We start from the raw sequence: 24,184 nt of genomic DNA, 5'->3' as shown, positions 1-24,184 counted from the left end.
CAGCAGGTGTTACCCTACATGAATATCCAAACCCAGAATTAAGACACAGCCATAGTGTGTGTCAATACAGCAGTAAAACCCTCAAAAAAGAGCAATTAATAATTTCTTCCCTATCAGCCTTTCAGCAGCTTTGCCATTATATTATCCACACACATTTGGGATATAATTTATTCCCTGTTTGCTCAGTGAACAGAAAAAAATAATTCTTTACTTTGTTCTTTGAAGTAAGACAATCATAGCTTAAGTTAAACTTCTTATGCACAAGGTTAGTGGGCTCAGCAGACCTCATACAAGGAAAGTGGATTTTTTCACACTTTTCAGACAAAAAGAGAGAAAAAGAGGGGAAAACGTATTTTAATAGTGTCACACTTATTAACCCCTCACAAACAACTGGCTGAAACACCAGCACCACAACACAAAACCAAGAAACTCTCTTTGGCAGAGTTAAAACATAAATACAAAGCCTCTGCAGGTCTCTCCTTTTACTTAAAAACAGACTTTTAAAAAAAGGCAAAGACAGACTTACCCACTCACCTCTAAGAACACACTGCTCTCCTCCTGCAGCAGGGGAAGGAAAGGAATCTTCAGAGATGCTGCAAAGGCTCCTTAAAGGAAGCAGGATCACCTGGCCCCAGCTGTATCCTCCAGGGCTCTGGGTGATGATTCCCTGGGGAATTGGCTTGCACTTCGAGTCACTGCTCAAATCAGTGCAAGTGGGGTAAAAGCAGATGCAAAACCCACCTTCTTTGGAGCAGTTTTATTTTGCACCCATACTGCCATTAAAAATGTCCATGTAAGAGGGAAAACCAGCAAAAAAAAGGCATTTTTGCAAGGTTTTCCTCAGATTTCTATGGCCTCAGTTGCCTTTGCTGATGTGCCACAGCTCCGTGGTTTTTAACACAATCAGTTTTACCTGCCACCCAGAAGAGGAAGAGAACTTGCTCTGAGTTTGTTTATTGGGCAAAACCGTGCATCTTTTTCTCCTGCACCTTCTACACAGAAGTGTTTGAAAGAAAACCAGGAGCAAGAAGTAAGAGACACACAAAAAAAGATGTGTAATAGTCAAGAATTAAAAAAATAATATTCCTCTAGCCTCCTAACATCACTGGAATGTCAGGACACCTGTTAAGTAATAGCAAATATTATCAAATGGAAGAGGACATGAAGGAAGATGGGAATTTCCCTGAATAGCTGCAGAACTGAGACCATGAGTTAGCAGCTGTGCTGTGCACTGGGACAATCTCAGTCAGACCAGATCCTTGTACTGCCACAAAACTGAGGGCTGACCTCTGCCAGCACAAAGGTTTCTGAATAGGTTTCTAGGCAAAGAGAGGAAGAAGAGTTCAGGGTCCCTGGTACAGAGTTCCCCAGTATGGCTTCTGTGCTGAATTAAATAAAATGCATTTTCACATGCCATTTAACTGAGTGTATCCAAACATGATAACCCTAACCCTAACTAGTCAAAACACTTGGAGAAACCACAACTATTGCATTTTTTTGCAAAGTGCCAAGGTAAATGTTTGCTGTTCAAAATAAGGATTTGCTTTCCCCCGTTATGTTACCAGTCTTAAAACAGCTACTTAAACCCCAAATAAATATGGCTCTGAGATCCAACTGCTGTTGCTACAAGTGGAGTTCTTGAAATGTCTGTGTGTATCACTGATGGATTTATTCTGCAGCTTTGCCACCATCATTACCTTTTGTTCTGTAACTCATGGACCATTTTGGGCTCCCATTTCCATGGTAAGGCAGCTGCCAGCTTTGCCAGTGAGTAAAGCAGTAAAACTAAGCAAGCCCCCTTTGACTGATGAAGATGTTGGAGATTATCTTGCTGTGGTTTGCCATGGCTCAGTGACTCTTCAGCAGCTTTGAAACAAACATCATCTGTAGAGAATTTCTCTGTTACAGTCCTGCAATGGATGGGCCTTAAGGAGGTGCTGCCATCCCCGTGAGCCGCCTCGGCTGCTTTCCTATAGCCCTGTGTGTTCCTCAGCTGCAAATTCCAGCATGGCATTCTGTCCCAAAGGAACACATACCATTCACTATGAGTACTGAACTCCATTTAACCTTCTATTTCCCAGCTTGGGTTTCTATTTTAATTAACTTGCCAGCTTTGTGCTTTAAAAAGCCCCTGTGTATATTTGTATGTATATTTCTATATATATTTGATATACTGGCTTTTTTTTTTTTTGACCTTTTACACCAGGTATCCATCTATTACATTCTTTATAAATTCTTTTCATATATGTTTTGATGTTGCCCATGCTATGACTTTTCACATGGGCTCTCTGCTTTCACAAAAACTCACTCTGGAGCTTTCCCAGCAGATGAGACCTACTCTACTTTAACACCTCCTTCAGTCACCTCTCAGGTAAAGGCTGACTTATATTTGCCCTGTATAAAACAGTGCCCTTATTTTAACTCTATCCTTCAAAGAACAGCTTTCTCACACTATTAAGATCTAAATAATAACATGATGATTAATAAATATAGTACTAGTATGGTCTCAGTTTCATCCAGAAGAATAAATAGAGCTAGCTGTTCAGGAAAAGAAGAATTCCAGTGGGAAATAAAGACAACTGTTGTGACAGTTTTCTTCGAAAACAGCACATTCAGAAATAGAAACTGCACACATGTTGGAGAGTTTTTAAATTTTGTGACATGCTGCAAACATAAGGAGTTAGCAGGCAGAAAAGCCAAGTGAGCTGGGTGAATATCCAAGCAGAGAAATCTGGCCAAAGGGAACAAGCAGAGCTGGAATTGTGGTAAAACATGTGTTTTGAAATAAACACCATACTAAGGCAGTGGAAGGGGTACTGATCCCCACACAAGTGGCAGCAGTAAAGAGAGAAATGCTAAAAAAATTTGTCTTTAGCTTAAGGATCCAGTATCTTTCCAGACTGTGAAATACAGGGAAAGTATCCCCCTGGCAACTGGTGATCTAACCTTGCTACCACTGTCCTGTCCTTGAGGATTCTCAGCTGGAGTGACCTGTATACCCTGGCATGGTAATCCAGCAAGTGTGTATTTCTCAGTTCCTTTAAGGAATCAGAGAGATCGTCTCCAGAGAAATCTGAATTCCCATTATTCCATTTATTACATAACCACGCTAAACACAGCAGGTGGCTTCTGATCAGCCCTCATATGGCACCCATTGCTTTTTTGGGCGGGGAGAATCACTACAAGCTCGCCATGTGGAGCGGCACAGGATCTTGTGCAGCCACAAAACCCTCCTGTCAGCCACCAGTGCTGGGGCCAGCAGAAGGGGAAATGCCAGGAGCTCAACACTGCAGGGCCAAGGAAAACTGGAGCTCACCTCTGCAGGGACGGACAGGTCTGGTTTTCCCTGTCAGCAGCCTAAGAGGAACCTGTTTCAGCCCTCATAGGGATTTTGGTCTCTTTCCCTCCTACCTTCACTGCTGGAAATAGGACTGGCCCAGCTGCTTCTCTGAGGAGTGTTTTCTATTAACCAGCTCTCTGCAGGCTTTTGAGTCAATGGAGATGACATGGAAAAACAAAGACAATTTAGAAAATATGATATCTAGAAATATAATACCTTAAAGAAATCTACACCATGGAAATAACTGCAAATTAAATGAAAGTATCTGGGGTTTTGGTAGCACTACCATTCTTGTCAATGGGAAAAATACCATCTTTTCAGCTTACTGTGGTCAAACCCAGCAGCATCCAGAAAGCAAGTACTTCCAACGACAATCTAGGCAAAAAAATAACAAATGACTGTACAAAAGGTCTGCATGGCCTCTAACTCAGACTGCAAGCCATGATGAAACAGGAAAACTAAATTCAGTGCAAGTTTCAGCATGTCTCATCCGTCCCCACACCTGTCTGTGCACACAGAATGTCAAAAAAAAAAAAAATACCCACTTTCTTTGGAGCAGTCAACAAAAAGTCAGTAATATATAATCTAATATTTTTTAATTTTATGTACAGGAATATAACGTTATGGCAACTTTGTACATGAAATACATACAGTATTTAAACATGAAAATCAGCTAGGTAAGAATTTACATTAGCAATGAAACTGCTTCATATGCAGCCCAGTTAATACTTAGTTTAAATCTGTATTTTATTGGGGGAGATTTTAATAGTTTACAATCATAGAAACATAAACATTTAAAACAAGACTCTATAAAATAATTTACAGAAACCCTACCATCTACACTGAGAGAAAGGGCATATATCTGTGAGTTGTGTGTGTGAGTAACAAGGTGAAAAAATTATGTATCTCAGCCTCTTAAAGTATAAAATAATTTAGAAGCAGTTCATGCAATATGGAAGTAAAGGCGTGCCAGTTCCTCCGAGGTTTTCTCCTACCTTGGACATCTACTGAGCATCACATGTGGGTCACTGGACACACGGTAACACTGCTGCCAGGCGCTACCAGACAGCCTCAGTTCCTCCAGACAATGACTTATGTAAACATAAATATACAAGCTGATATCTTTTCTACACAGTACAAATACAGGTCACAACTTGTCAGCTGTGCGAGTGGTCAATCCGTACACTCGGAAGCAGGATAACGCTCAGTCCGGAGTTCCCCGTGTTCCTCCGCCCAGGGGCACTAACAGAACTTCCTGGTTTTCACCAGTTTGCTCTGGTATTTCACCGAGTGCCCACCATGCCCTATGACATAAACATCCAGCAGGTAGGACTTGCCAGGCTGCAGGCCTCTGATTGTCTCTGTGGTCACTGCCTTCTGGATGTTCTGGCTGTGGAAGTATTTACACAGAACCTTCTCCGACTTCTTCCTCGCGTCTGGGCCCAAGCACTGGTTCTGCTCTCTCTTCTTCTGCTCTTCGTTGTAATTGTCATCCACCTCCCTCTTGTAGATGCAGAATTTGTTCCTCTCCTGCGTGCCCAGCCACGCCACGGTGACGGAGGAGCACGTGCGGAGCTTGTCAAAGGCTTTGATGCGCGTGTCTTCGGGAAGGGAAGGGAAGGCCTGCTTGTTAGGCCTGCTTGTAGCCAGGATCTTCAGCATGGAAGCGCCTTTCTTGCTGCCCTTCAGCCTGATCAGGTACTTGGCTTTTGCTTTCCCCCGGAGCTGGAACTGCCGCACGCCCTCCACACTTTGAGACAAGAGGAGTTTTCCATCCCTCCTAACCTGGATCTGAACAGCATCCAGGCAGGAATGAACGGAAAAGGTGACTTTTTGGTGAGATGAAACAGGGGCAAAATGTAGAAATTTGGCTCCCTTTCTTTTGATGAACACATCTGTAACTTTGCCGTCCTTCAGCTCGACTGTTTTCTGCTTCGCCTCCTCCTTGGTCCTGGCAAAGGTGCCGACGTAGGCGGTGCTCATGTTGGTGTTGGTGTTCACTGCAAACATGTCAAAGTAGTACTGCGTGTCTGGCTTCAGGTCAGACACGGTGAAGATGTTCTTGTTCCCAATACACACTCTGTGCAGGTCAACTCTCGGCTTTGGGGACGTTTGCCGCCCAAACTTGGACAATTTTAGGAAACCGCGTTCTTTGCCAGAGTTGCTGTCTGCAGGGAAGCCAAAATGGGCAAAGTCAAAGGGACTGAAATCCAGACCTGGCTTTGGAGCCATCATGAAGGCATCGTCAGAGCTGAGCTTGGCTTCCACAGCACAGAGGCTTTTGAAGTTGTGCTCTTTGTTGATGACAATGCAGTACTGGATGGGCTGCCTCAGTAAGGAGGCCGTGGGGCTCGGCTTCCATGCCAGTGTCACCGTTGTACGTCCCAGGGAGGTGACATCGATTCTGGGATCGTAAGGTAACTCAGGATAAGGCTGGTCTGACTCCGGAGTCGTGGTTGCATACACTTTAAAATGGGTGTCTTTCTCTGTGGACAGCAGATCCAGCTGGTACAGCCCAGAGGGGGAACTGGAGGACACAAAGTACTCCACATCATTGCCTTTGTAGGAGAAGAGCTCCGTGCCTTCCTCATTGGTAATCTGCTGCTTCTGTTGCTCAAGGGGCTCTGGGTCACCTGCAACACAAGCAAAAGAAAACATTTGTACAGATACTCTCTGCAAATGTGAAAAAACAGAACTCTAAAAGGCACATTTTACTACATAAGATACAAAAGCGAGATGGAAAAGGAAGGTTTTGTCTTCTGAGGAAGATGTAATTGATCAACACTTATGTCAAAACAGAGAGGAAAGTTGGTTTGGCACTCAGGTTAAACCCAAACACAAAAGAAACTCCACCTGACCAGCGTTAATGGACTCTCATGAACAGTAGCTAACACCTTCCACTGGAGTGTCAGGCATCCCACCTGGAGTTGCCATGCACATTCCCCCAGGGGAAACTCACTCACCTGTCTGTTCCTGGATGTGGACCCTTGGCTTTGGCTGTCTGAGTCACACTAAAATTTTGTTGCTAAACACAGTGGGGACCAGAGGTGTGTCTGCCATACCACGTGGTGTGTGGGACAGGTCAGCACATGTGTCAGAGGCTCTGGCAGCCCTTTTCTCTCCTGAGCAGCAGCTACACAGCTCAGCGTCTGGAGATGAGCCCTTCCAAGGGGTGGGCTCAGTCCTGCTGCAATGCCAGCCCTGCCTCTCCAATTTTAGCTTGTGTGAACACCTCACAGCAAAGCCCCCATCAAAATGAGTCACTCTGGGCAAACACAGTTTGCTCTGGCAGCATCCAGACCCCTGAGAGTGTAACCTCAGCTTTTACTTCTTTGTAGTCCTTGTCCTTTCCATGTTGCTGCCTGTTGTCAATCTCCTGCACTGGAAGACTGAAACAGCAGGAGATCATAAAGACAGGCCTGCTGTGAGACTCAGTGTTTGAGGAACCTTAAATCCAGGAGAAAAGCAGAAAGGGGACAGGGGAAGTTGCTGATGGTTTGTTACCTGATCCTTCCCCACTGGCTTCCTCTGGGAGCTCCTGCACACTCAGTTTCCACTCCAGAGGGGCATCACACGGTGTCACTGTCACTGCTAGGGGAGTGTTGTCCTCTTCAACCACGAAGAAATACCTAGAGGGAGGGTGACAGACCTACATGTCAGGAACTCCTGGTGGCAGCCAGCTGGCAGGGATTGACTGGACACCCCCAGGGATGGTCTAGGTGGGGCCACAGAGCCAGAAGTGTTACCAGCAGGCAGAGGGAGCATGGAAAGGCTGGTGGGCCAGAGCTAAGGAGCGGGGCTCACGCTTCTGTGTCAAGGCAGAGCAGAGGGCTTTCTGGCCTCCTGCCCTCCCCTCCAGCAGCTTTACTTTCTAGTCCCATACTACCTAGATACAAATAATCACAGAGATATTAATAAGGGGAACAGGATCTCTCCTGGAACTTAGGGAGATGCTCTTCCAAGCAGGACACACACTGTATCCAGGCAAGCACATAGAGGTGCACACACATCCAGCTGCCCTCCCACATCCCTCCAGGCACCACACATTGCCTATTGTAAAATGTTCCTCCCCAAAGAAGGCTGGAGGAGGTACGTGGTATGAGGCACATAAATTCCCTAAATTCTCTGGAGCCTCAGGTTCTTCCCCAGTATTTTCTGACCCCCAGGGTGAAGTTTGGCAAGTGGGGATTTCAGACCAGGCTGCCTAATGCTGCTTCTTTAAAGCACGGTAGGGAACAATGAAGAGGGACAAGTGGGGTGGGTCAAGCCTGTAGTTTCTCATTTCCTTCCTGCTCCCCTTGCCTCCAGACATGGTTAGTGGTCCCACTTCATGGAAATTCTGCAGTCTGGAGGAGCTCTGGACTTATCCGAGGAATCAAATAAATTGGACAGACCCTCAGCTGGGGAGGCCAGATTGGGCTGCAGGTTCACATGTTTACTTCACCAAACAGAACACTGCCATTTATATTTTTCTGGTTGACACTCAATTTTGATCTCAAAGCACCCAGCAACCAGAGCTACTGCCTTCAAATTTCAGCTTCCTCACTTGGGCCAGGCAGAAATACCTTTTGGGGGTGTCTCGGAAGAGGTAGCTGCTGATCTCAGCCCCGTCAGGGATGACTGAGGAGTCGTGGAAGAACGCCTTGTCCCGGATCTGCATCTGGAAGAGCTCCTCATCCCTGGTGGGCAGCTTCTGGGGCCTGGAGCCCAGCGGCAGCAGCAGCAGCAGCAGGAGCGGCAGCGGGCAGCGCAGCAGGAGCATCCTGCAGCAAACAGGGGGGTCTCACCTCAGGAGGGGCACCACGTCCGTGCTGGGACGTGGGCATACCCACAACAACCTCACTGCACTCTGTGCTTTGCAGGCACCTCCACCGCCACACAAACACCAGGAAAACTCGTTGTAGGCACTGAGCTCAGACTGTCACCGCGCTTGGGTGGCACCAAGGTCTGCCCGTCCTGGGCAGTGACCAAAGCAAGCCCAGGCACTGGTTTCAAGCTGGAATTGCTACCAAAGAGCAAAGCCTTCCACGTGCTTTGCTGAGTAACACTTTGATGTTTTGCCACGGCAGAAATGGAGCAGGCTGGCCTTGGGAGCTACAGCAAGCACAGAGCAGACGGAGGGTACATCGCCCTCGCTTCCCCTAGGAGACTTTGGTTGGGCTCCCAACAATCCTCTGGAAAGTAAATATTTCCAGTGAAACTGTTCTTGACAAAAATAGCGAATTAGGAAAACATGTGATACAAACCCACACATATTCAAAGCACATTGGTATTAGCATGCAATTCAGCAGGGCTTAATCCTCAAGCCTGATGGGAATTGCAAAACACAAAAGCAGAGAATCCTTTACAAATTAGGCATAATAATTCATAATCTTAGCCTTTCATTACTATGTCTATAACTAGGTCAGAAATTACTACCCTAACATATACAGTGGGACAGGCTGAAAATCTCCTTTCAGTACAGTAGATGATCTCATCTATAATGGCTGTGGGATGGGGGGGAGGAAGGGGAAACAGCCCATTTCTGGTACAAATGTATCAAGTTTAAATTATTAAATGATAACCAATTTTAATTAGGAGAAGAAAGAAAAAAAATGTTTAGGCCATTACCTTAGCTGTGTTAGCACTGATTTCGGGGAGAAACATGGTCAAAGCTGAGCTGCCAGGAACAGCTTATCTTGTCTCTTGGCTGAGTGTGCAGCCATGCACTGCTCTGGGTACTGCACTGTGAAACAATTACTATTTTATAGCAAACTCTTCTTTTTACCTCAAAGACCAAATTTGTCACTGAGATATTTCCCACCACCCCTAATATTTTATGTAAAAGTAGAAAACATAAAGCTCCTTGAGAAGCGGCACCCTGTAGTCCAAGCCACGCTACAACTGCTCTTCCGAAATCCCTCTCCCTGCTGCCTCCAGCTCCCCTTCCGCCTGTCCTGCCCTCAGGACAGCAAAACAGCCACCCACAAGCTGCACAGCAGGGCTGCTGACACCAGCAAGGCCGTGGAGGGCCATTTTCACCCTCATTTTGCTGCCTCTGCCATTGTTATTTAATCATTCCTTCCACCAACGTGTAGGTTCCCCCCCACTCACCCCTCCCCTCTGCTCTCCCCTGACATCAGCTCGTTCCCTTCCCCCTTTCTACTGTTTTCTCCAACTCCTGCTGTCCAGGTCAGTTCCTTTATCTTTCTATTTTCCCATTGAAATCAGTGATGGGACAGGGAAAACACATGGCAAACTCAGCAGGATCCACGAGCCAGGAGTGACCTGCACCCTCACAGGATGCAACTTTAGCTCTCAAATGGTGTGCTCTGTTATCCTTTGGGATGGTTTGATGACAGGTTACTGCAATGCTCTGCCCTACAGAAGGGAAAAGAGTCCAGGGCTTTACCCAACACATGCCATTGCTACCTACAGGTAAATCCTGATTTAGCTTTCCCAGCCTTTGTCAAAATTTATCCCAAACAGGTCCTGAGTTAGCTTTTGATCACAGTGGATATAGTTCCTCAAATTCAGACTGGAGTGTTGATACTCACCAGCAAAGTTAAAGACATTTCACCTTTTGGAGCAAAGATCATAAGTCAAAATAGTTGCTGGCTTGAGTCACCAAAGCCAGCAGAAAGCTCCTCTCACACAAAGCACGATGAGTTTCGTGTGCTCTAACACGCTGTTTATTGATTTTTCGAGTATTATTGTTGGCCAACAGGGATGAAATTCCTTCCAACTTAATCACAACAGTTACAGCAGATTATTTGGTTAGGTAAGGAACTCTGACGCTTTCTGCAGACAGCGTCCTCCACATGAACTCCCTGAAACTGCAATCCTGTGTATTCCCATAGTCAGTTCCAGTGCAATGGAACCTCTACTAAAATAAACCATTTTGATTATAGGCTAAGCTTCACTTCTTAAATAATTTCACTAGCTAATGCACTTCAAAAACTCTCATAAACAGTGTTTCTGCCCCCCTTAACAGCTACAGAGCAGTGACAAGGTACAGATTTGTCTGCAATTTCTTTATCTAATTATAAAAGCATTTTGGCTTAAAAATAACTCCAAAAAGACACATTAAATTGAGTTCTATATCCCTGCCCATCCCACACATGAAATACCTTGCAAAGTTGTCAACTGTTACTGAAAAAGGAAACTTTGATAACCTCTGTTCTTTGACAAATTAATAGAATTTTGAGTGCTTTCATTTTCAGGTAGCTAACCTCAGAGGCTTAAAATGGGCCCAATTTTCATGCACGACACTTCCAAAAACAGGACAACAGCAAAGAGGCATCCAAACCTGGCTCACAGTTTTTGGAAGCTGTGCTGTCAGTGTTACACCACCCTTTCACACCAGTTAATAAACAGATTTTAGTTTTTGCAGAGCACTCATTATAATTTGGCAGGGTTTCAAACTAAACCCTCTGTAGTTTACTCATGCAAAACATCAAGAGCAAAGCAAAAAGCCCATTTATTCATCCTATGCTTGTTTCTGGGCAAGCTCACCAGTGACTTTGACAGAGTCCCTCAGAAAATGCACTTGCTAGATGTGAGCCTATGAATTCATGCTCTGCCACCCAGTCCTCAGAAAATCCCACAACAATTTTCTTGCCTTGGATTCGTTTTTAGAATCTAGGTACAAGCTGAGGCCTAAGCACTGCACTGCTAAGCCACACAAAATACGTGAAATACGTTGTGTTTTTTTTTTGTTCTCCAGGCTGTGCCACCTCCTTAAACGTCTTTTATTCCGTTTTCTACAAGTTTGTCTTGTTTTCTTTTCTTTTAAACTCTGAGTCAATATTTTATTGATATATTCCTGCTGACTGGAGGGATTTTCCTGCTGTTTATCACTGAATTTAAGAGAGTGCCAAAACAAACAGTCCTAAGTGAAATAATAAGCACCGTTTTCCTTCTCCAGGATTGCAAAAGTGCCCTCTAATGGCCCGTCTTTACCTTTCACTTCTTCCCCAAACTCTGTCTGGACTGAGCCTCAAACGCAGAGGGAAAAGTGCTGCTGGCTGGGGAGTCAGAGCGAGCGTGGAGCATCCCGAGGGTGCCATCTCCCCCAGGCAGGGCTGCTCCCAGGGGACAGGGCCACTCCAGGCACCAGGACACGGAACCCGAGCAGGCTGAGGGATGCCAGGGCAGGTGGCCAGGGTTTGCTTGGGTTTGAACCTGGAATGTGGCAGGGCCGTCCCCAGGTGAGCAGCTCCCAGGCTACACAAACACTGCAGGAGCAAGAACCACACCTCAGGGGATGTTTGCTTAAAGAGCCCAGCTGTATTTACCTGAAAAGATCAACAGATGAAAAATACATGCTGTGCATTGGAAAGGGAGATACATGATTTTAAACACTTCAAAATGCACCACCTTGCCAGAGGCTTGGGGCTTTTTCCTTCTTTCACAAAGAAGAAATAACCATTTTATAAATGGCATTTTATCAAGTTGAGATATAAGCACATACATGAAAATAATCGTTAAGTCAGGTCGTGGGTTTTATGACAATCACAATTAATACCTATCTTTTAAATAATCTCCTTACCCAACTTTGCCAAAACCCCACCTACAAAAGCCCTACACAGACCTCTCTCCTGCCTTTGAGACCTCCAGGTAACAAACTCCATCTGCAAATCTCCAGGTAAACTGCAATTAGGACCAGAAGTGGAGAGGATAATGGGATTTACAGCTGGCTCAGGTCCTGAGTTGAGGGACAAATTAACTGGAGCTGTGGCAGCACCTCGTGGGGTTTTCCCACAGGCTCAGCAGGGCACATCCTCAACCCAAGGCAAATGAAATCTCCCCATTTTTGATTTCCCTGCTCAAGCCTATGGTATTTTCTGGCTGACCTTTTTTCCCAGCACTGAAATGCAGCTGTGCAGGGTATACTCTGTAAGGGATCAGAGGCTCCCTGCCTGCATCCCACCACAGAAACCCCACCCAGCAAGCCAAGAATCCATTTTGTTTGGCTCTTGGGGATCCAAGCAGTTGGATCTGTTTGGGCTTCAGTGTGCATTTATTTCACACAGGTACTCACCAAACACACCCATGCCATGGAAAAAGGGAGCAAAGTACTGGATTCACCACATGCAACACCAGTACCTGTTCACAGTCATCTTCCTTGATCTATGGAAATAATTTGCTTTACTCCTCAACTGTCACCCAAACCTGTGAAGGACTTACAATACCAAAACAAAAAAGATCTGGGTTTACCTGGAGCAAATCTGTCTGGGATAACCAAACCCTCACGTAAATTACAGAGAGTGGGAAGAGCACAACTGTAATTTAGTGAGGATAATTTCAAGGCACTGCCTGACACAGTGCTTTTGTGTTGCATTTCTTCTCTTTTTATTGTATGGGTGGTTAACTTTTTTTCCTCCTTACGTCCTATTTTTAAACTCTGGTGTGCTGGGGGTGGGGTTTTTTTCTGTTTACATTACCCGTGCTGCATCTCATAATAAGTCTGCAGATTTATTGACGTGATTTAAGTCCAGCTTTGGAAATAAAAGGGCACTGTGTGACTTCTTTGACTTATTATAGGAATGCTGCAAGTAAAGAGCCCGTGAGCTTTTCCATTATACACTCCATTTCCAGAGATATATGCCACAAATACATGCACCTCAGCACACACAGTTATCACCTGAGCAACAGAGGAGTTTAAAAGTGCTTATAAATTTGGATTGCAATGCAATTAGTTACTTTTAATGTGCAAACAAGGAAAAATAATACCTTTACAATTTAAGCATTTACTGGGAGCTGCTCAGTTTGTTTGTTTAGGGGGAGACCAGAGGGGAAAAGTGAAGGCCTGTTGTTTAATGCTGACTATTCCCTAAAGGATGTGGAAAACGCTTGGTATGTTTTTCATTTGGGCTTTTTTGTGGTTCCTTTTTTTTTTTAAATCATCGCTTTTGAAAACTTGCTGTCTGGTCCTGCCTGGTGCCCTGGGGAAAACCAGGGGCCAGGCAGGGCTGTGAGACCTCTCCAGGGACTCGGGACAAGAAATGCAGCCCCAATAGGGATGCAAGGCTGTATCACTGTCTCTGTGGATTTTAAAGACCAATTTTTTGCGTAGTGCCACAGTCAGCTTGACGTGGCAGCTCCCATTGGCAGGACCAGCTGTAACTGGGAGGGCAGGAGCTCTCAGGGACCTGTAATCCATGGATTAAAGCTCCCCAAGTACACAGGGACAGGACGGACTATAATGGTGCCTTTGAAGCATGGAGGCTCCACCGTGTCAATAACCTGTGGATTAACCAAGCACCTCTTGCAATTCCAACTCAACCCACAATTTTCCTTTGCTGGGAAAATTATTGTTTTAGCCAAGCAAATTGCTGCGGCATTACAGGGAAAAAATACAACCATTTAAAAATAGGAAGGTTTGAAGAAATAAGGGTACATTTCTACCAAATCTTAATGAACAACAGTGGCAGTGAGCTGCAGCTTGGGGGAGAGGCTAACTCCAAAGGGGCATCTTTAGAAAACGCAGAGCTGTCTCAAATTAGACATGTTGCATGAAAAGCAAACATACTCGGGGAGATAGGGTATCAAAAAAATCAAATTTTACATGGACTATTTTGTTTCTAAGCTGAGACTTATTTATTTTTCCACTTTTAGTGGAAACAGACTCAACCCTGATCACATCAAAATCGTCACCCTGGAGCTGGTGGCAGCTGGACGCTTCAAAAACCAGCTGAGCCAGGAGATGCCATTTGGGACGCTCAAGGAAATGCCTGATAGTTCTCCTTGTTCCAATCAGAGACCACATACCAGCGCTCCTCTCTCTCACAGCCACCTCTGCCCACGGGACTCAGCGCCGAGTGTCAAACCCAAACAAACAGCGCGGCCCCTGCCACAATGCTCAGCTTGTTCCGCGCCTCTCCCTGCAAGGGGGTGGCAGCGGCACGGGAAGCAGGGATGTGCTGGAGCACGGGGAGGCAGCCAGCTGCCAGCCCTCCCCCCAGGACAGATGTTACCTCCCCTGGCCACTCCAGCACCGGCTGGGTCCCTGCTCGTCCTCCCAAGCCCGTACAAAAGCTCCAGGTGGCTGGATGTCACTCCTGGAGAGGGCAGGCGTCATGGGATAGGTGACTGGTACCAGCTCCTGCAGAGGAAAATATGTCACACTCGGAGAGTCTGACCCAACTCGGAGTAGAGGAATTTTTCCATAGTCTCAGCAGGGGTTGAGCCCCAGTAGGGGAAATAAGGCAGAGAAATGTCAGTTTGCACAACCAGGCCATTTCAGATAACCAGCCCCGAATGCCACGCAGCTCTACCACAAATCTTTCAGCGCAAGCGCTGGGGGTGTTTTATAATGGAAAGTAATTATTATCCCCTTGTTACGAGCAATAAAAGTAGGGCAGAGACTTTCCTTGTTCAAGGAAATCCCAATATAATCCTTTCCTTTAATCATAAAACAATAGCTACTTTCCTTGGCCAAGGCATTCCGCCTTCAGCGCAGCTTTCCGGGTGTAGGTTGCTCTCTCTCTGTAATGAATTTCAGCAAGGGGATTAGCAGGGACGAACACACAAACTATTACAAATTACAACCAACACCAGCCTGTTGGTATTTGCTGCAGCGTTTCCCACTGTTCCTCTGGAATACTTCAGGATGACATTATGAGTGAGCGCCCTCGACAGAATCCTCCAGGGACGGCATGAAATGTCAGGGCATGATACAGAGCAGGAACAGAACCAGGATCTGCATCCTCAAACTGCCGGGGCAGGAAGGCTTGGGAAGGTGCTACAACACAAACCCAGAGCCATTAACTTCATTAACTACCAAAGGAGCTAAGGTTGCTTGAGCTATTCCTGGGGAATACTGCTGGCACAGCAGCTGCTCCTGAACAAGGTGTTTGCTAAAGGGGAGAACACGAGGGGCTGGCACAGGGCAGGGAGCTGTGGGACAGGCAGGGACAGGCAGGTCACCAGCGTGACTCCCTGAGCAAGAGCAGAGGAAGCTGAGCTCCAGCAGCTCCAGTCAGAACCTGAGCACTCACATTCTGTGGAAAGCTGTGCCATGAGCACACTGGAATTCCTTATGCACTTCTCCCTTTCTAGTTTTTGGTTGGTGATTTATAAAGGGAATATTGCTTGGAAAAGCTGTCAAGTGCAGAGGGGCTGATTCCCACAGCTTCCACCAGACATGCAGTTTCCCTCTGTGTCAGGAACACCATCACACACATACACAGGATTACAAACCACAGCCAGCCCACAGGCATTGCTATTCCCACTCACTTCCCTACCTCTACACACACAGTATTCCCACAACAGTGACTCAGGAATTCTCCTTTGCCATGTCACCACACCACCCTTATTGCCACCAAGGGTTTCTCACCTGCCATGGCACAGAGAAAGGGCAGCAGCTTTCCAGAAAGCTGGAAGAGCAGAGCAAAACAGCAGCAATAACAATGCATGGTGCTTGTCTGCAATGCCTGGGGAAGAGACTGCATCCCTGTGCTGCCACCAGAACAGTGTCCTGCAGTGCTGCTGACCTGAAAGGAATGATGAGTTTTCCTACTCAATTCAGAGTTTGGCCCTGTTTTTTCTAATATCCAATCCAAACCTCCTCTGGCACAGCTTGAGGCCATTTCCACTTCTCCTGTTTGGGAATAGAGACCACTACATATTACTGGTAACCACAGTAATATATGTTATATTTATAGCTGATCCCTCAAAATTTCAAATCCCTGAATTATCATCTGAACACAAATCTTTCTGATTGCACTTACTATCCAAAACTGGATTCGGTTTTAGTATTTTCTACCTTCTGCTTTAAAAGTATGCAAAGGAAACCTTAGGCCCTGCAAGTCCTTAATGAACCCTCAAGGTGCTCTCCCATAATGATTTGTTGCATATCAGAGTAACTTCACAGATGCTGTGTCTCATTTTCCCTAGCTGAAAAAGAGCTGCTGAAAATATGTAAACATTTGTCAAGTGTTTGAAAATGGAAAGTATCAAATGTAGTGCTGAAGCTGTTGGTATTTACATATTTCTACCAGCAGCTCTTAGTGTTAGACCTGGCAGATCTCAGTCACAGCAACTGACTCCAAGAGACTCCAAGATCCAGCACGGATATTGCCTCCCACATGGATCCCCACCATCCCCAGGAAGCAGCACACACCATTTCTTAGCACTGGTTCCTGAGGGGCTGCAGTGGCTGAGAGCCAGGATGGCTCATCCTGGATGAAGCACATCCAGCCTCAGCACTGCTCCTGGGTGCCACTCAGCAAATCCCTCCTTTGCATGCTCACTTTTAGACAGGACTATGAGAACGAGCAGGAATGCTCACACTTCCTAAATCTTGTATTTACTCCCCCAGCATCCTGCTTAAAAAAAGACACAGATTCCAACAGATAAATTAGCTCAATACATTAGTCAAAGTTGTTACTGGAGGGCATGAGCTGCTTCCTAATTTCTCAACTAGCTACCTGCTGTCCCCACCATGGTGCCTGACATTTCCCACTGCTTCCAGAGAAAATCCAAACTTCCCCCAGCTGCTCACCCCGCACCACTCAACCTCTCCAGTGCTAAGAAGCCATGGCAGAGCAAAGATTTGACTCCAAAGGGCACTGATGGGGAGACAGTGAGGCAGAGCCATGGAGATTGCCTTGGTCAGAGCTGACACAGGCTCACCTCTCTGGAGAGGCTGGAAGAGCCCACGAGTCCAGGCACAGCTCACCAGCCCCCAGCCCATCACACCAAAGCAGGACAGGAGCACATTTGGGGGCTGCCAGTCTTCAGTCTTCCTTCCAGCACTTTGATGTTTTTTAAGCAGTGGACTTGTGCATTTCCAAGCTGCCAAGTCCTTCCCAAGTGCAGAAGGGATGGGTGCTCCAAAGGGATTTGTGGCGCCAGAGGTTCAAACCTGCCAGGTTCACCTGCAGAGCTGTGGTAAGGGGTCTGAAAAATCAAGGGTTGGTTTCAGCTCCACTTTGCTGCTGGGCCAGTGTTTATTTGTGCAGGCTGGCAGGGGAAAGGTTATCCCTTTATGTGCTGGCTGCCAACAAAAGCCGAGGGAGCCCATGCGGGCGGGGAGGCCGGGCTGTCATGGGTGAGCGAACATCCAAACAGCCCCAAAACCTCCTCCAGCCCTCTTATGGCAACCATACATCCCAGGCTGACAGAGCAGGAAAGGAGGGACAAGAAGGGAGGAGTTCCTGCATTCAGAAAGCGGGAAGACGTGGTGAGAGCTCTGGTGTGGGATCCAGCGCTGCTCTCCGGGGGTGTCCGTCCACCAGCGACTGGAAATGGCTACAGCACTCTTAGATAAAAGCTCCTGCTAAAGGATAAACCGTCATTCCAGCATCACTGCTGATCATTGCTAAACCCAAAAAGCTGTAAATTCATAAAACACTATCTGCTCCTTGGTGCTTTGTCCCCTCAAAGCATCTCAGCAGAGGCTTGGCCATGAGGGGAGCTCTGCCCTCGGGCCCCACTTTGCCCCCACACCTTTCACCAAGGGCCACGAGCTGGGGTGTGCCCAGCCCCAGGGTGAACAGACCCCCAGGGACCCCACAGTGCCCAGAGGGATGCTCATGCACCCTGTGAGAAACAGGCTGAGCCAGAGCATGGTTTGGGCTGCTAGAAACGCACTGTGCTGAGCTCTATGAATTTTGCATTTTCTAGTTGAAGTCCTAATTGCCTGGATTTTCTCATAAACACCTTGCAACTGCTTTTTGTTAGATGAGAGGGAATTAGAATGTGCTCCATAAATTAACATAGCAGATTTCTTTCCCTGAGTCTGCCACCCTGCTATCACACACTTGCAAGAGATGTCTTAGACTCTTGCTTTAAAATACCTGCTTAATTCAAACATTAAATTTAGACTTGTTCACATGATGTGAGAGGGTCTTAAAACCTACTTATTTTCTCTCTTTTTTTTTTTCTGACTATTGTACTCTAACAGGATTATAAAAGTTTTAATCGACTGGTATTAAATCTTCCCTGCAAAATCGTAACTTTAATACCCCCTAGGACCATTAGACTTTTATTCATTATTTCTCATTACTGAAAAATCAGTTTGAAAGAGCCCCTAGGGTCTTCCCCAAATAAGGGTAAGATCCTATTAGTCGTACAAATCATACTCAAGTAAGTAATTCTTACCCAGGAGAGAAAACCCCCAGGGAATTAAACACAGATTTAGTAGCCAAAGGAAGGGAAGGAACAGGGACTAGAAACTGTTAATGCTGCACATTGATGTTTTCCTTCGCATTCAGAGACCAGCTGGCAGCTCCAAGACACTTGGCTTTCCTACACCATCACAATCCCAATCTGTAAACTGCTAAATTTCCATCAGGTTTCTGGATTTCAGAATGCTGGGACACATTTAGACTGTTTGACTAAAAACAAATTAGCAGTAAATCTGCTGCACCTAAACAAAGTAGAGAGAGACAGAGAGAAAGAGAGGGAGCACTCACTTCTTCACAATATTCTGGCTGCTTTGTACAAACACCTTCCCTGTCCAACCATCCTTGCAAATGTGTGTGAGGAACCCACGATCCCACCATGCCTCAGCTCGTCTGGGGCTGCTCTGTCTTGGTACTGAGCAAGTTAAAGGTGAGAAAGATGAAAAGCATCATTTTTCTCACCCCCTAATAAAGTTTCAACAAAGTTGTGTTTCCTCAAGTAATACAGGGGGGAAAAAAATAGACTCAATTAGGCAAACAATGCTTTTCCCCTGTAAATCACAGGGGAGGTGTCGGCCTCGGTGCTGTGTCACCTTGGGAGCGCGCGAGGGTCACACTGGAGGGGCACTCATATCCGGACCCGTGGAGCAGGGAATGAGGCAGGAGAGATAAATTATTGCCTCTTGCTGCTCAGTTTTCCAGGTGCTAGCAGCAAGTACCCACTGCTTCCTATCTCAGCTGTCACACAAGCAACAAACATCTCTCTAACCCCTGAGTTTAATTACCCTGAAGCCAGAGCAGTCCCACTTCAGGCCAAACCTGAACAGCCCTGAGAAATCGGTGAGAAAAGCTGACAGTACCTGCCTGGGTGTGAGGGCAGAGCCCAGGGCGAGATGCTCTGTGCAGGATCTGCTGCTCCCCTCTGGTAGCTCAGGCATGTTTGTGCTCAGTGAAGCTGTCCTGCAGTGGGGGTGGCTTCTCAGGCCGCTCCTGCTGCTGATTACTCCAGTGACATTCAAAACCCATCCTGTAAAATGCCCCCCAGAAGGTTCTTGGGGAAGCTCGACTATCAGCTACCTCACACATGAGGTGACATGACACACTGCCTGTTTCTGACGTGTCCCACATGACTGACGTGCTCCCTGTGGAGCAATCAAAGCCATCCATGCAGTCATGAGATTTTCAGCTGGTTCCTGTTGCAGCTCTGTGTTAACATTTATCCTTCTCCTGTGCAGTGGATGTCCTTGCATGCAGCAAATGAGAAAATGAATTCTGAGAGAAGAAACTTCTTTCTAATATTTTTTCTCTTTCTCTCACATCTGAATGTATTTCCAGCTTTAAGCACACTCTCCTGGAGTTATGATTTATTATCCTGACCCGTTTCCCAATCTAAGGGCAAATACTTCCTCTCTAATGACATCTTGTTAAAGTTTTCAAACAACATCTCCTCAGCCTTCAAAGCTCCTTCCATCTATCCACAAGCTTATTTGAGTTGTCTTCTCAGGCAGAAACTATCCCTGTTTGATCTGATGAGGATTTTTGCCACAGAAGTACATCTTGTGATGTGAAACAGAACAGTTTCTGCACTGTGCCTTTTCCCCAAAGCAACGCTCACTCACTCACTGCTCTACTCATGTGTTAGCAGAGCTCAAGCAGTACTTAAGTCCCTTCTCAATGGTCTTACCTGGGATATTCTCCTTCCTTGGGTGTAATTCTGATTCCATCTAGTTTACTGCCCATACAGTAAGTGACACAAAACGCAGAACTCACCAGCGCTCAGTGTCACACCAGGTGCTCCATGATCAGGTAACCATCGGTCTCATAGCCCGTCTGTACTCTCTCACAGGGAACTTACATTCCAAACACGCATTCCTGGATCCTATAAACCAGCTGGGGTTATCCTCCCCGACGCTGGGGCATTCCCAGCAGCATGTGCACCAATCTGTAAGAGTTTGCAAACCTGTTTTTTGCAAACACCCTTCCCTCCTTCAGTCCAGTCCGCTCTTCTCTGCATTTTATAACCAAACAGAAAAAAAAAAAAAAAAAAAAAAAAAAACCGAAAGAAAGCAAACCCTCCCGCTTTGCTTTACCTCTCACGAGTGGCCGGGCTGGCGGCCCCGAGCAGCTCTATCGCCCTCCGGGTTATCAACCTCACCCCTTAGGGCGCCGGGAAGGAGGAACGCGAAGGAGAAACGCGGAGCTCTCGGAGCTGCCCCTAATGCAGAAAACGTGCGCGTTCGGCGGGGGCGAATGGAAACCCGCCCGCCCTGCCCGCAGTGGCCATCGCTACAAATTAGCAAAGCTGCCTCCAGCCAAAGCCAGCCAGGCACTGAGAAGATAAATACCCACTTAGCGCAGCAAAACAAAACCAGCCCCAGATAGATGCGAGACCCCGAAGGGGGACTGAAACAGCCCCTTGCAAACAGTGAAGTAATGGGCTTACAGTTTTATTATTCATATAAAGTTTAGTGACTTCAAAATGAACGCGAAGCCAAGCAGGACTTGTTACCCCGCTAAAATCTGTGCTGTAACTGAAGCCAGTGCCCAGATGTTCCGTGGTAAAATCCACCGCCTCGCTGCTTAAAAGCACCACATACCCTGACGTACAGTCCTGGCTTGCCTTTATCCAAACCTACTGAGATTCTGGATTGTTTTTCTAGCAATCCTTTCAACTGCCATGGGAAGCATAAAAGGTGGTCTCCTACAAAACCATTTGGTACCAGCTTGAAATGTAACCATTTGCAGAAATAAATCAGGCTTTCTTTTTAATAAACTGTTTATCGCCAGCCTCTCGAGACATAAATCGTAGAAGAAAAACCAGGATCTGAGTTTAATAAACATCTCATCTTTTTATATATATTAAGGCAGAAGACCCTGGCACACTTCAGAGTGAAACATCCAGCAAACAGCCTCCATCCAACCCTGCTGAGGGCATGGCATGGAGCAGAAGGCCACTGCATGGATGGAGCTTTCAGGAAAGGGTTTATCCCTTCATTTTTAGGAGACACCTAAGGTAGTCAAACCTTCTAAGAGGGACAAAGGAGACTTGAGGACGCCCTTGCTGCCCCTGCACGCAGTTCTGCTCCGTGAGCGGGGTTGCTTTGAGGCAGCCTGGGCTCTCAGAGCACTGAAGGATGCTCAGGCTCCAATGAGCTGCACTCAGAGCCATGGCATGGAGCCTGCATCCCAGCCTGGCTCACAGGAGGAGGACAGGGATGCTGGGAAAGCCCCGCAGATGGGCCGGAGCTGCGTGCCGGGAGCGCCGAAGGACACACGAGCACCGGCTCTGCAGCGAAGGCATTGCAGCCGAGCGGGGAAGGCAGCGCAGGCGTGACGTGATTTTGAACAGCTTGCTTGACAGTTTGCACCAGATTGTATTTATAAACATTGGGGAAACCTCAGAGCTTTTCCTCCGCGTTTCCGAAGGGCTCACCCACAACAACGCAGGCGCGCGCGGCGATCCTACACAGCTCTGCCTCGCCTCGCTGACAAACTCCTCACAATTAAGGAAAGGGGCCCAGAGTCATCTCGGTGGGATCAGCATCCCACACAGTGCTCAAATTCCCTCTCATCTCACCACCAAATCCTGACCTTCTCCAGGGCAGCTGGGACATGAGGTGACCTGCAGGCCCATGACGCCAGCAGTATGTCACACACGTGTGCCACCGCCTGCCAGGTGTGGTGGCACCAGGGAGCTGCTGGCAGAGCCCAGCATGTCCCCACTCAGGAGTGGCACATGCATATTTTGTCACTTCAATGGCAGGGCTGCAATGATGTGCTGTAGTGCCCACCCTCCACAGCACAGAAATCAACATGATTTCTGTCCAGAGCCACACAGAGACAAGGAGAGTGGGATGCACCCACAGTCCTCATCACGGAAACGTGACAAGGAATTTTGCAGACATATTATAAAGCTCTCAGAAAATTAAGAAGGGCTTGTTATGTGCTGACACAGAAAAGCTCACAAGGAACAAACATCACTGTGCTCACAACAGGGTCAAACAGCCACAGAACCCTGGATACACCCACACGTGATGCACTACTGCCTATCTCACCACTTTCTTAATGGTCAAGCTAGAAGGTAAAAATCACCCAGTGTTTTAACAAGTCCTCTTCTGCTTCAAATATCAGCAAGTTTTAAATTCTAGACATTGCTCTGAGCACTTGAGAGAGTTGCAGTGGCACTAGAAAGCTGACCCGGGCAGCTGTCCTGCAGGTACGTGTTTCGCTGTGAGGCAGGAGAGCACGGCCAGGAGGATCAGGCATTCCTGACAAGAAGCAATCCAAAGTACCATTGCTAAAATAGTTCAGATTCAGCAATTTTCCAAGTAGGCTGAGCAGAAACACAAAGTTTTTCCCCCTCCTCCCTCACGGCACAGCCAAGGGTGCTGATGGTGTCCAGCACCCAAGGGCTGTTTTTATGGAAACCAGGCTATGGCCAAGCCTGCAGTGCCTGGCCAGGGTCACCGGTGCCATAAATCACTCGCTGCCAGCCGCCCAGGGAGGAATTCACCCTCACATCGCTCTCGCCCCTTCCACTTTTACAGACACAACTCCACTGTCTCAACCAGGCGTGAAATGGGTGGGAGCCCAGCCTCAGCGCTGGGTGGGCTGCCAGAGCAGCCTGACTGAGGGATGCTCCAGTGGAGATGGTGCCACACTCGTGCCACTGAATGTCTCCTGCTATCTAAGGCTGCTCACAAACAGCCAGCTAGGACACGGAGATCCGGGAATTTACGGCAGGGACCTTGCCTCCCATCTGAGCTCGCCTCCTGCAGCTCAGTCTAGCCACAAGAACAGCGATACTGTTTAATTGTTCTAATTAGCATTGTAACTAGATGCTAACCAGCTCTTTTGGTGGGGAGAGGAAATCCAAGGGAAGCTGCAAGCTTCAGGACCCGCTGTCTGAAACCAGCCTTCCAGAGGCTGCCTAGCCCACGTCGGTGTCGACCGGGATGATTTCCAGAGCAGCCCCGGGCGGCATGGCACAGACAGGATCACGGTCATCCCCGGCAACACGCTAAGCCGTCCGGGGAACCAGGGCATTGCTACCGCTCAAGTGTTAAATTCATCCAGAACAAACACGCTCAGAGAATCACAGCTTTTCAAAACCCAGCGCTAAGGTTTAAATACATAAAAGTTATATCTGCAAGTGATTAAACAGCGCTTTGTAGCCATTGTCTCTGCGCTGTTGAAATAAAAACAGAACCAAGGCTGCACGTAGCAAACCTCAGCACTTGGATCCTACCGTAGAGTTTTCTGTCTGCTTTCTTTCGGTAGCCACTTTTTCTACCCCGAGAAGCACGAATGATGCTGGCGGAGCCGGAGCCGGAGCCGCTGCCCGCCTGGCACACACCGGCTCCGCGGCAGCCGCACGGGCTGCGGGGCACAGGGCCGCCGTGGGCTGCAAGAGGGCAAAACCGGGGAGGAAAAAACAAACCTCGAAGGCGAGGGAGGCATCCGGGAGGGCGCCGGGCTTTCTCCCGGCAGCATCCCGCAAAAGCCGCGGCGCAGCGGTGCCGGGACGCGGGCTCAGCGCCACAGCCGCGGCCGCAGGGACGGCGCCGGGGTGGCCGCGGCCCCGCTCCGGCCGAGGCTCCCGCAGCCGGGCCGGGGCACCGTGCCCCCCGCCCGCCCCGGGGCAAGCGGAGCGGGCTTTGCCGGCGGCCCCGCTCCCCGCCCCGCTGCCGGTGCCTTACCTTGCGGCGTCCGGTCCCGTCCCGTCCCTCCCGCG

The 24,184-nt window shown here is 47.6% G+C and overlaps 1 protein-coding gene across 1 annotated transcript; it reads right to left on the bottom strand.

Moving 5' to 3' along the window:
• Window positions 1-3,971: 3,971 nt before the first annotated feature.
• Window positions 3,972-24,181, bottom strand: NDNF (neuron derived neurotrophic factor). The gene is made up of 4 exons (XM_054283834.1): window positions 24,150-24,181; window positions 7,906-8,103; window positions 6,845-6,969; window positions 3,972-5,973 (listed from the first exon to the last, which is right to left on the bottom strand). Exons 2-4 carry the CDS (start codon window positions 8,100-8,102, stop codon window positions 4,583-4,585), a joined length of 1,713 nt encoding a protein of 570 aa, XP_054139809.1. The 5' UTR covers window position 8,103; window positions 24,150-24,181; the 3' UTR covers window positions 3,972-4,582.
• Between the last annotated feature and the right edge of the window lie 3 nt (window positions 24,182-24,184).

The sequence above is a fragment of the Melozone crissalis genome, unplaced genomic scaffold (genome assembly GCF_028551555.1).
Source record: "Melozone crissalis strain CALT ecotype California unplaced genomic scaffold, PUWL_Pcris_2 ptg000039l_1, whole genome shotgun sequence".
In the NCBI taxonomy this organism is placed as follows: domain Eukaryota; kingdom Metazoa; phylum Chordata; class Aves; order Passeriformes; family Passerellidae; genus Melozone; species Melozone crissalis.
This window is presented reverse-complemented; position numbering and strand designations above follow the sequence as displayed.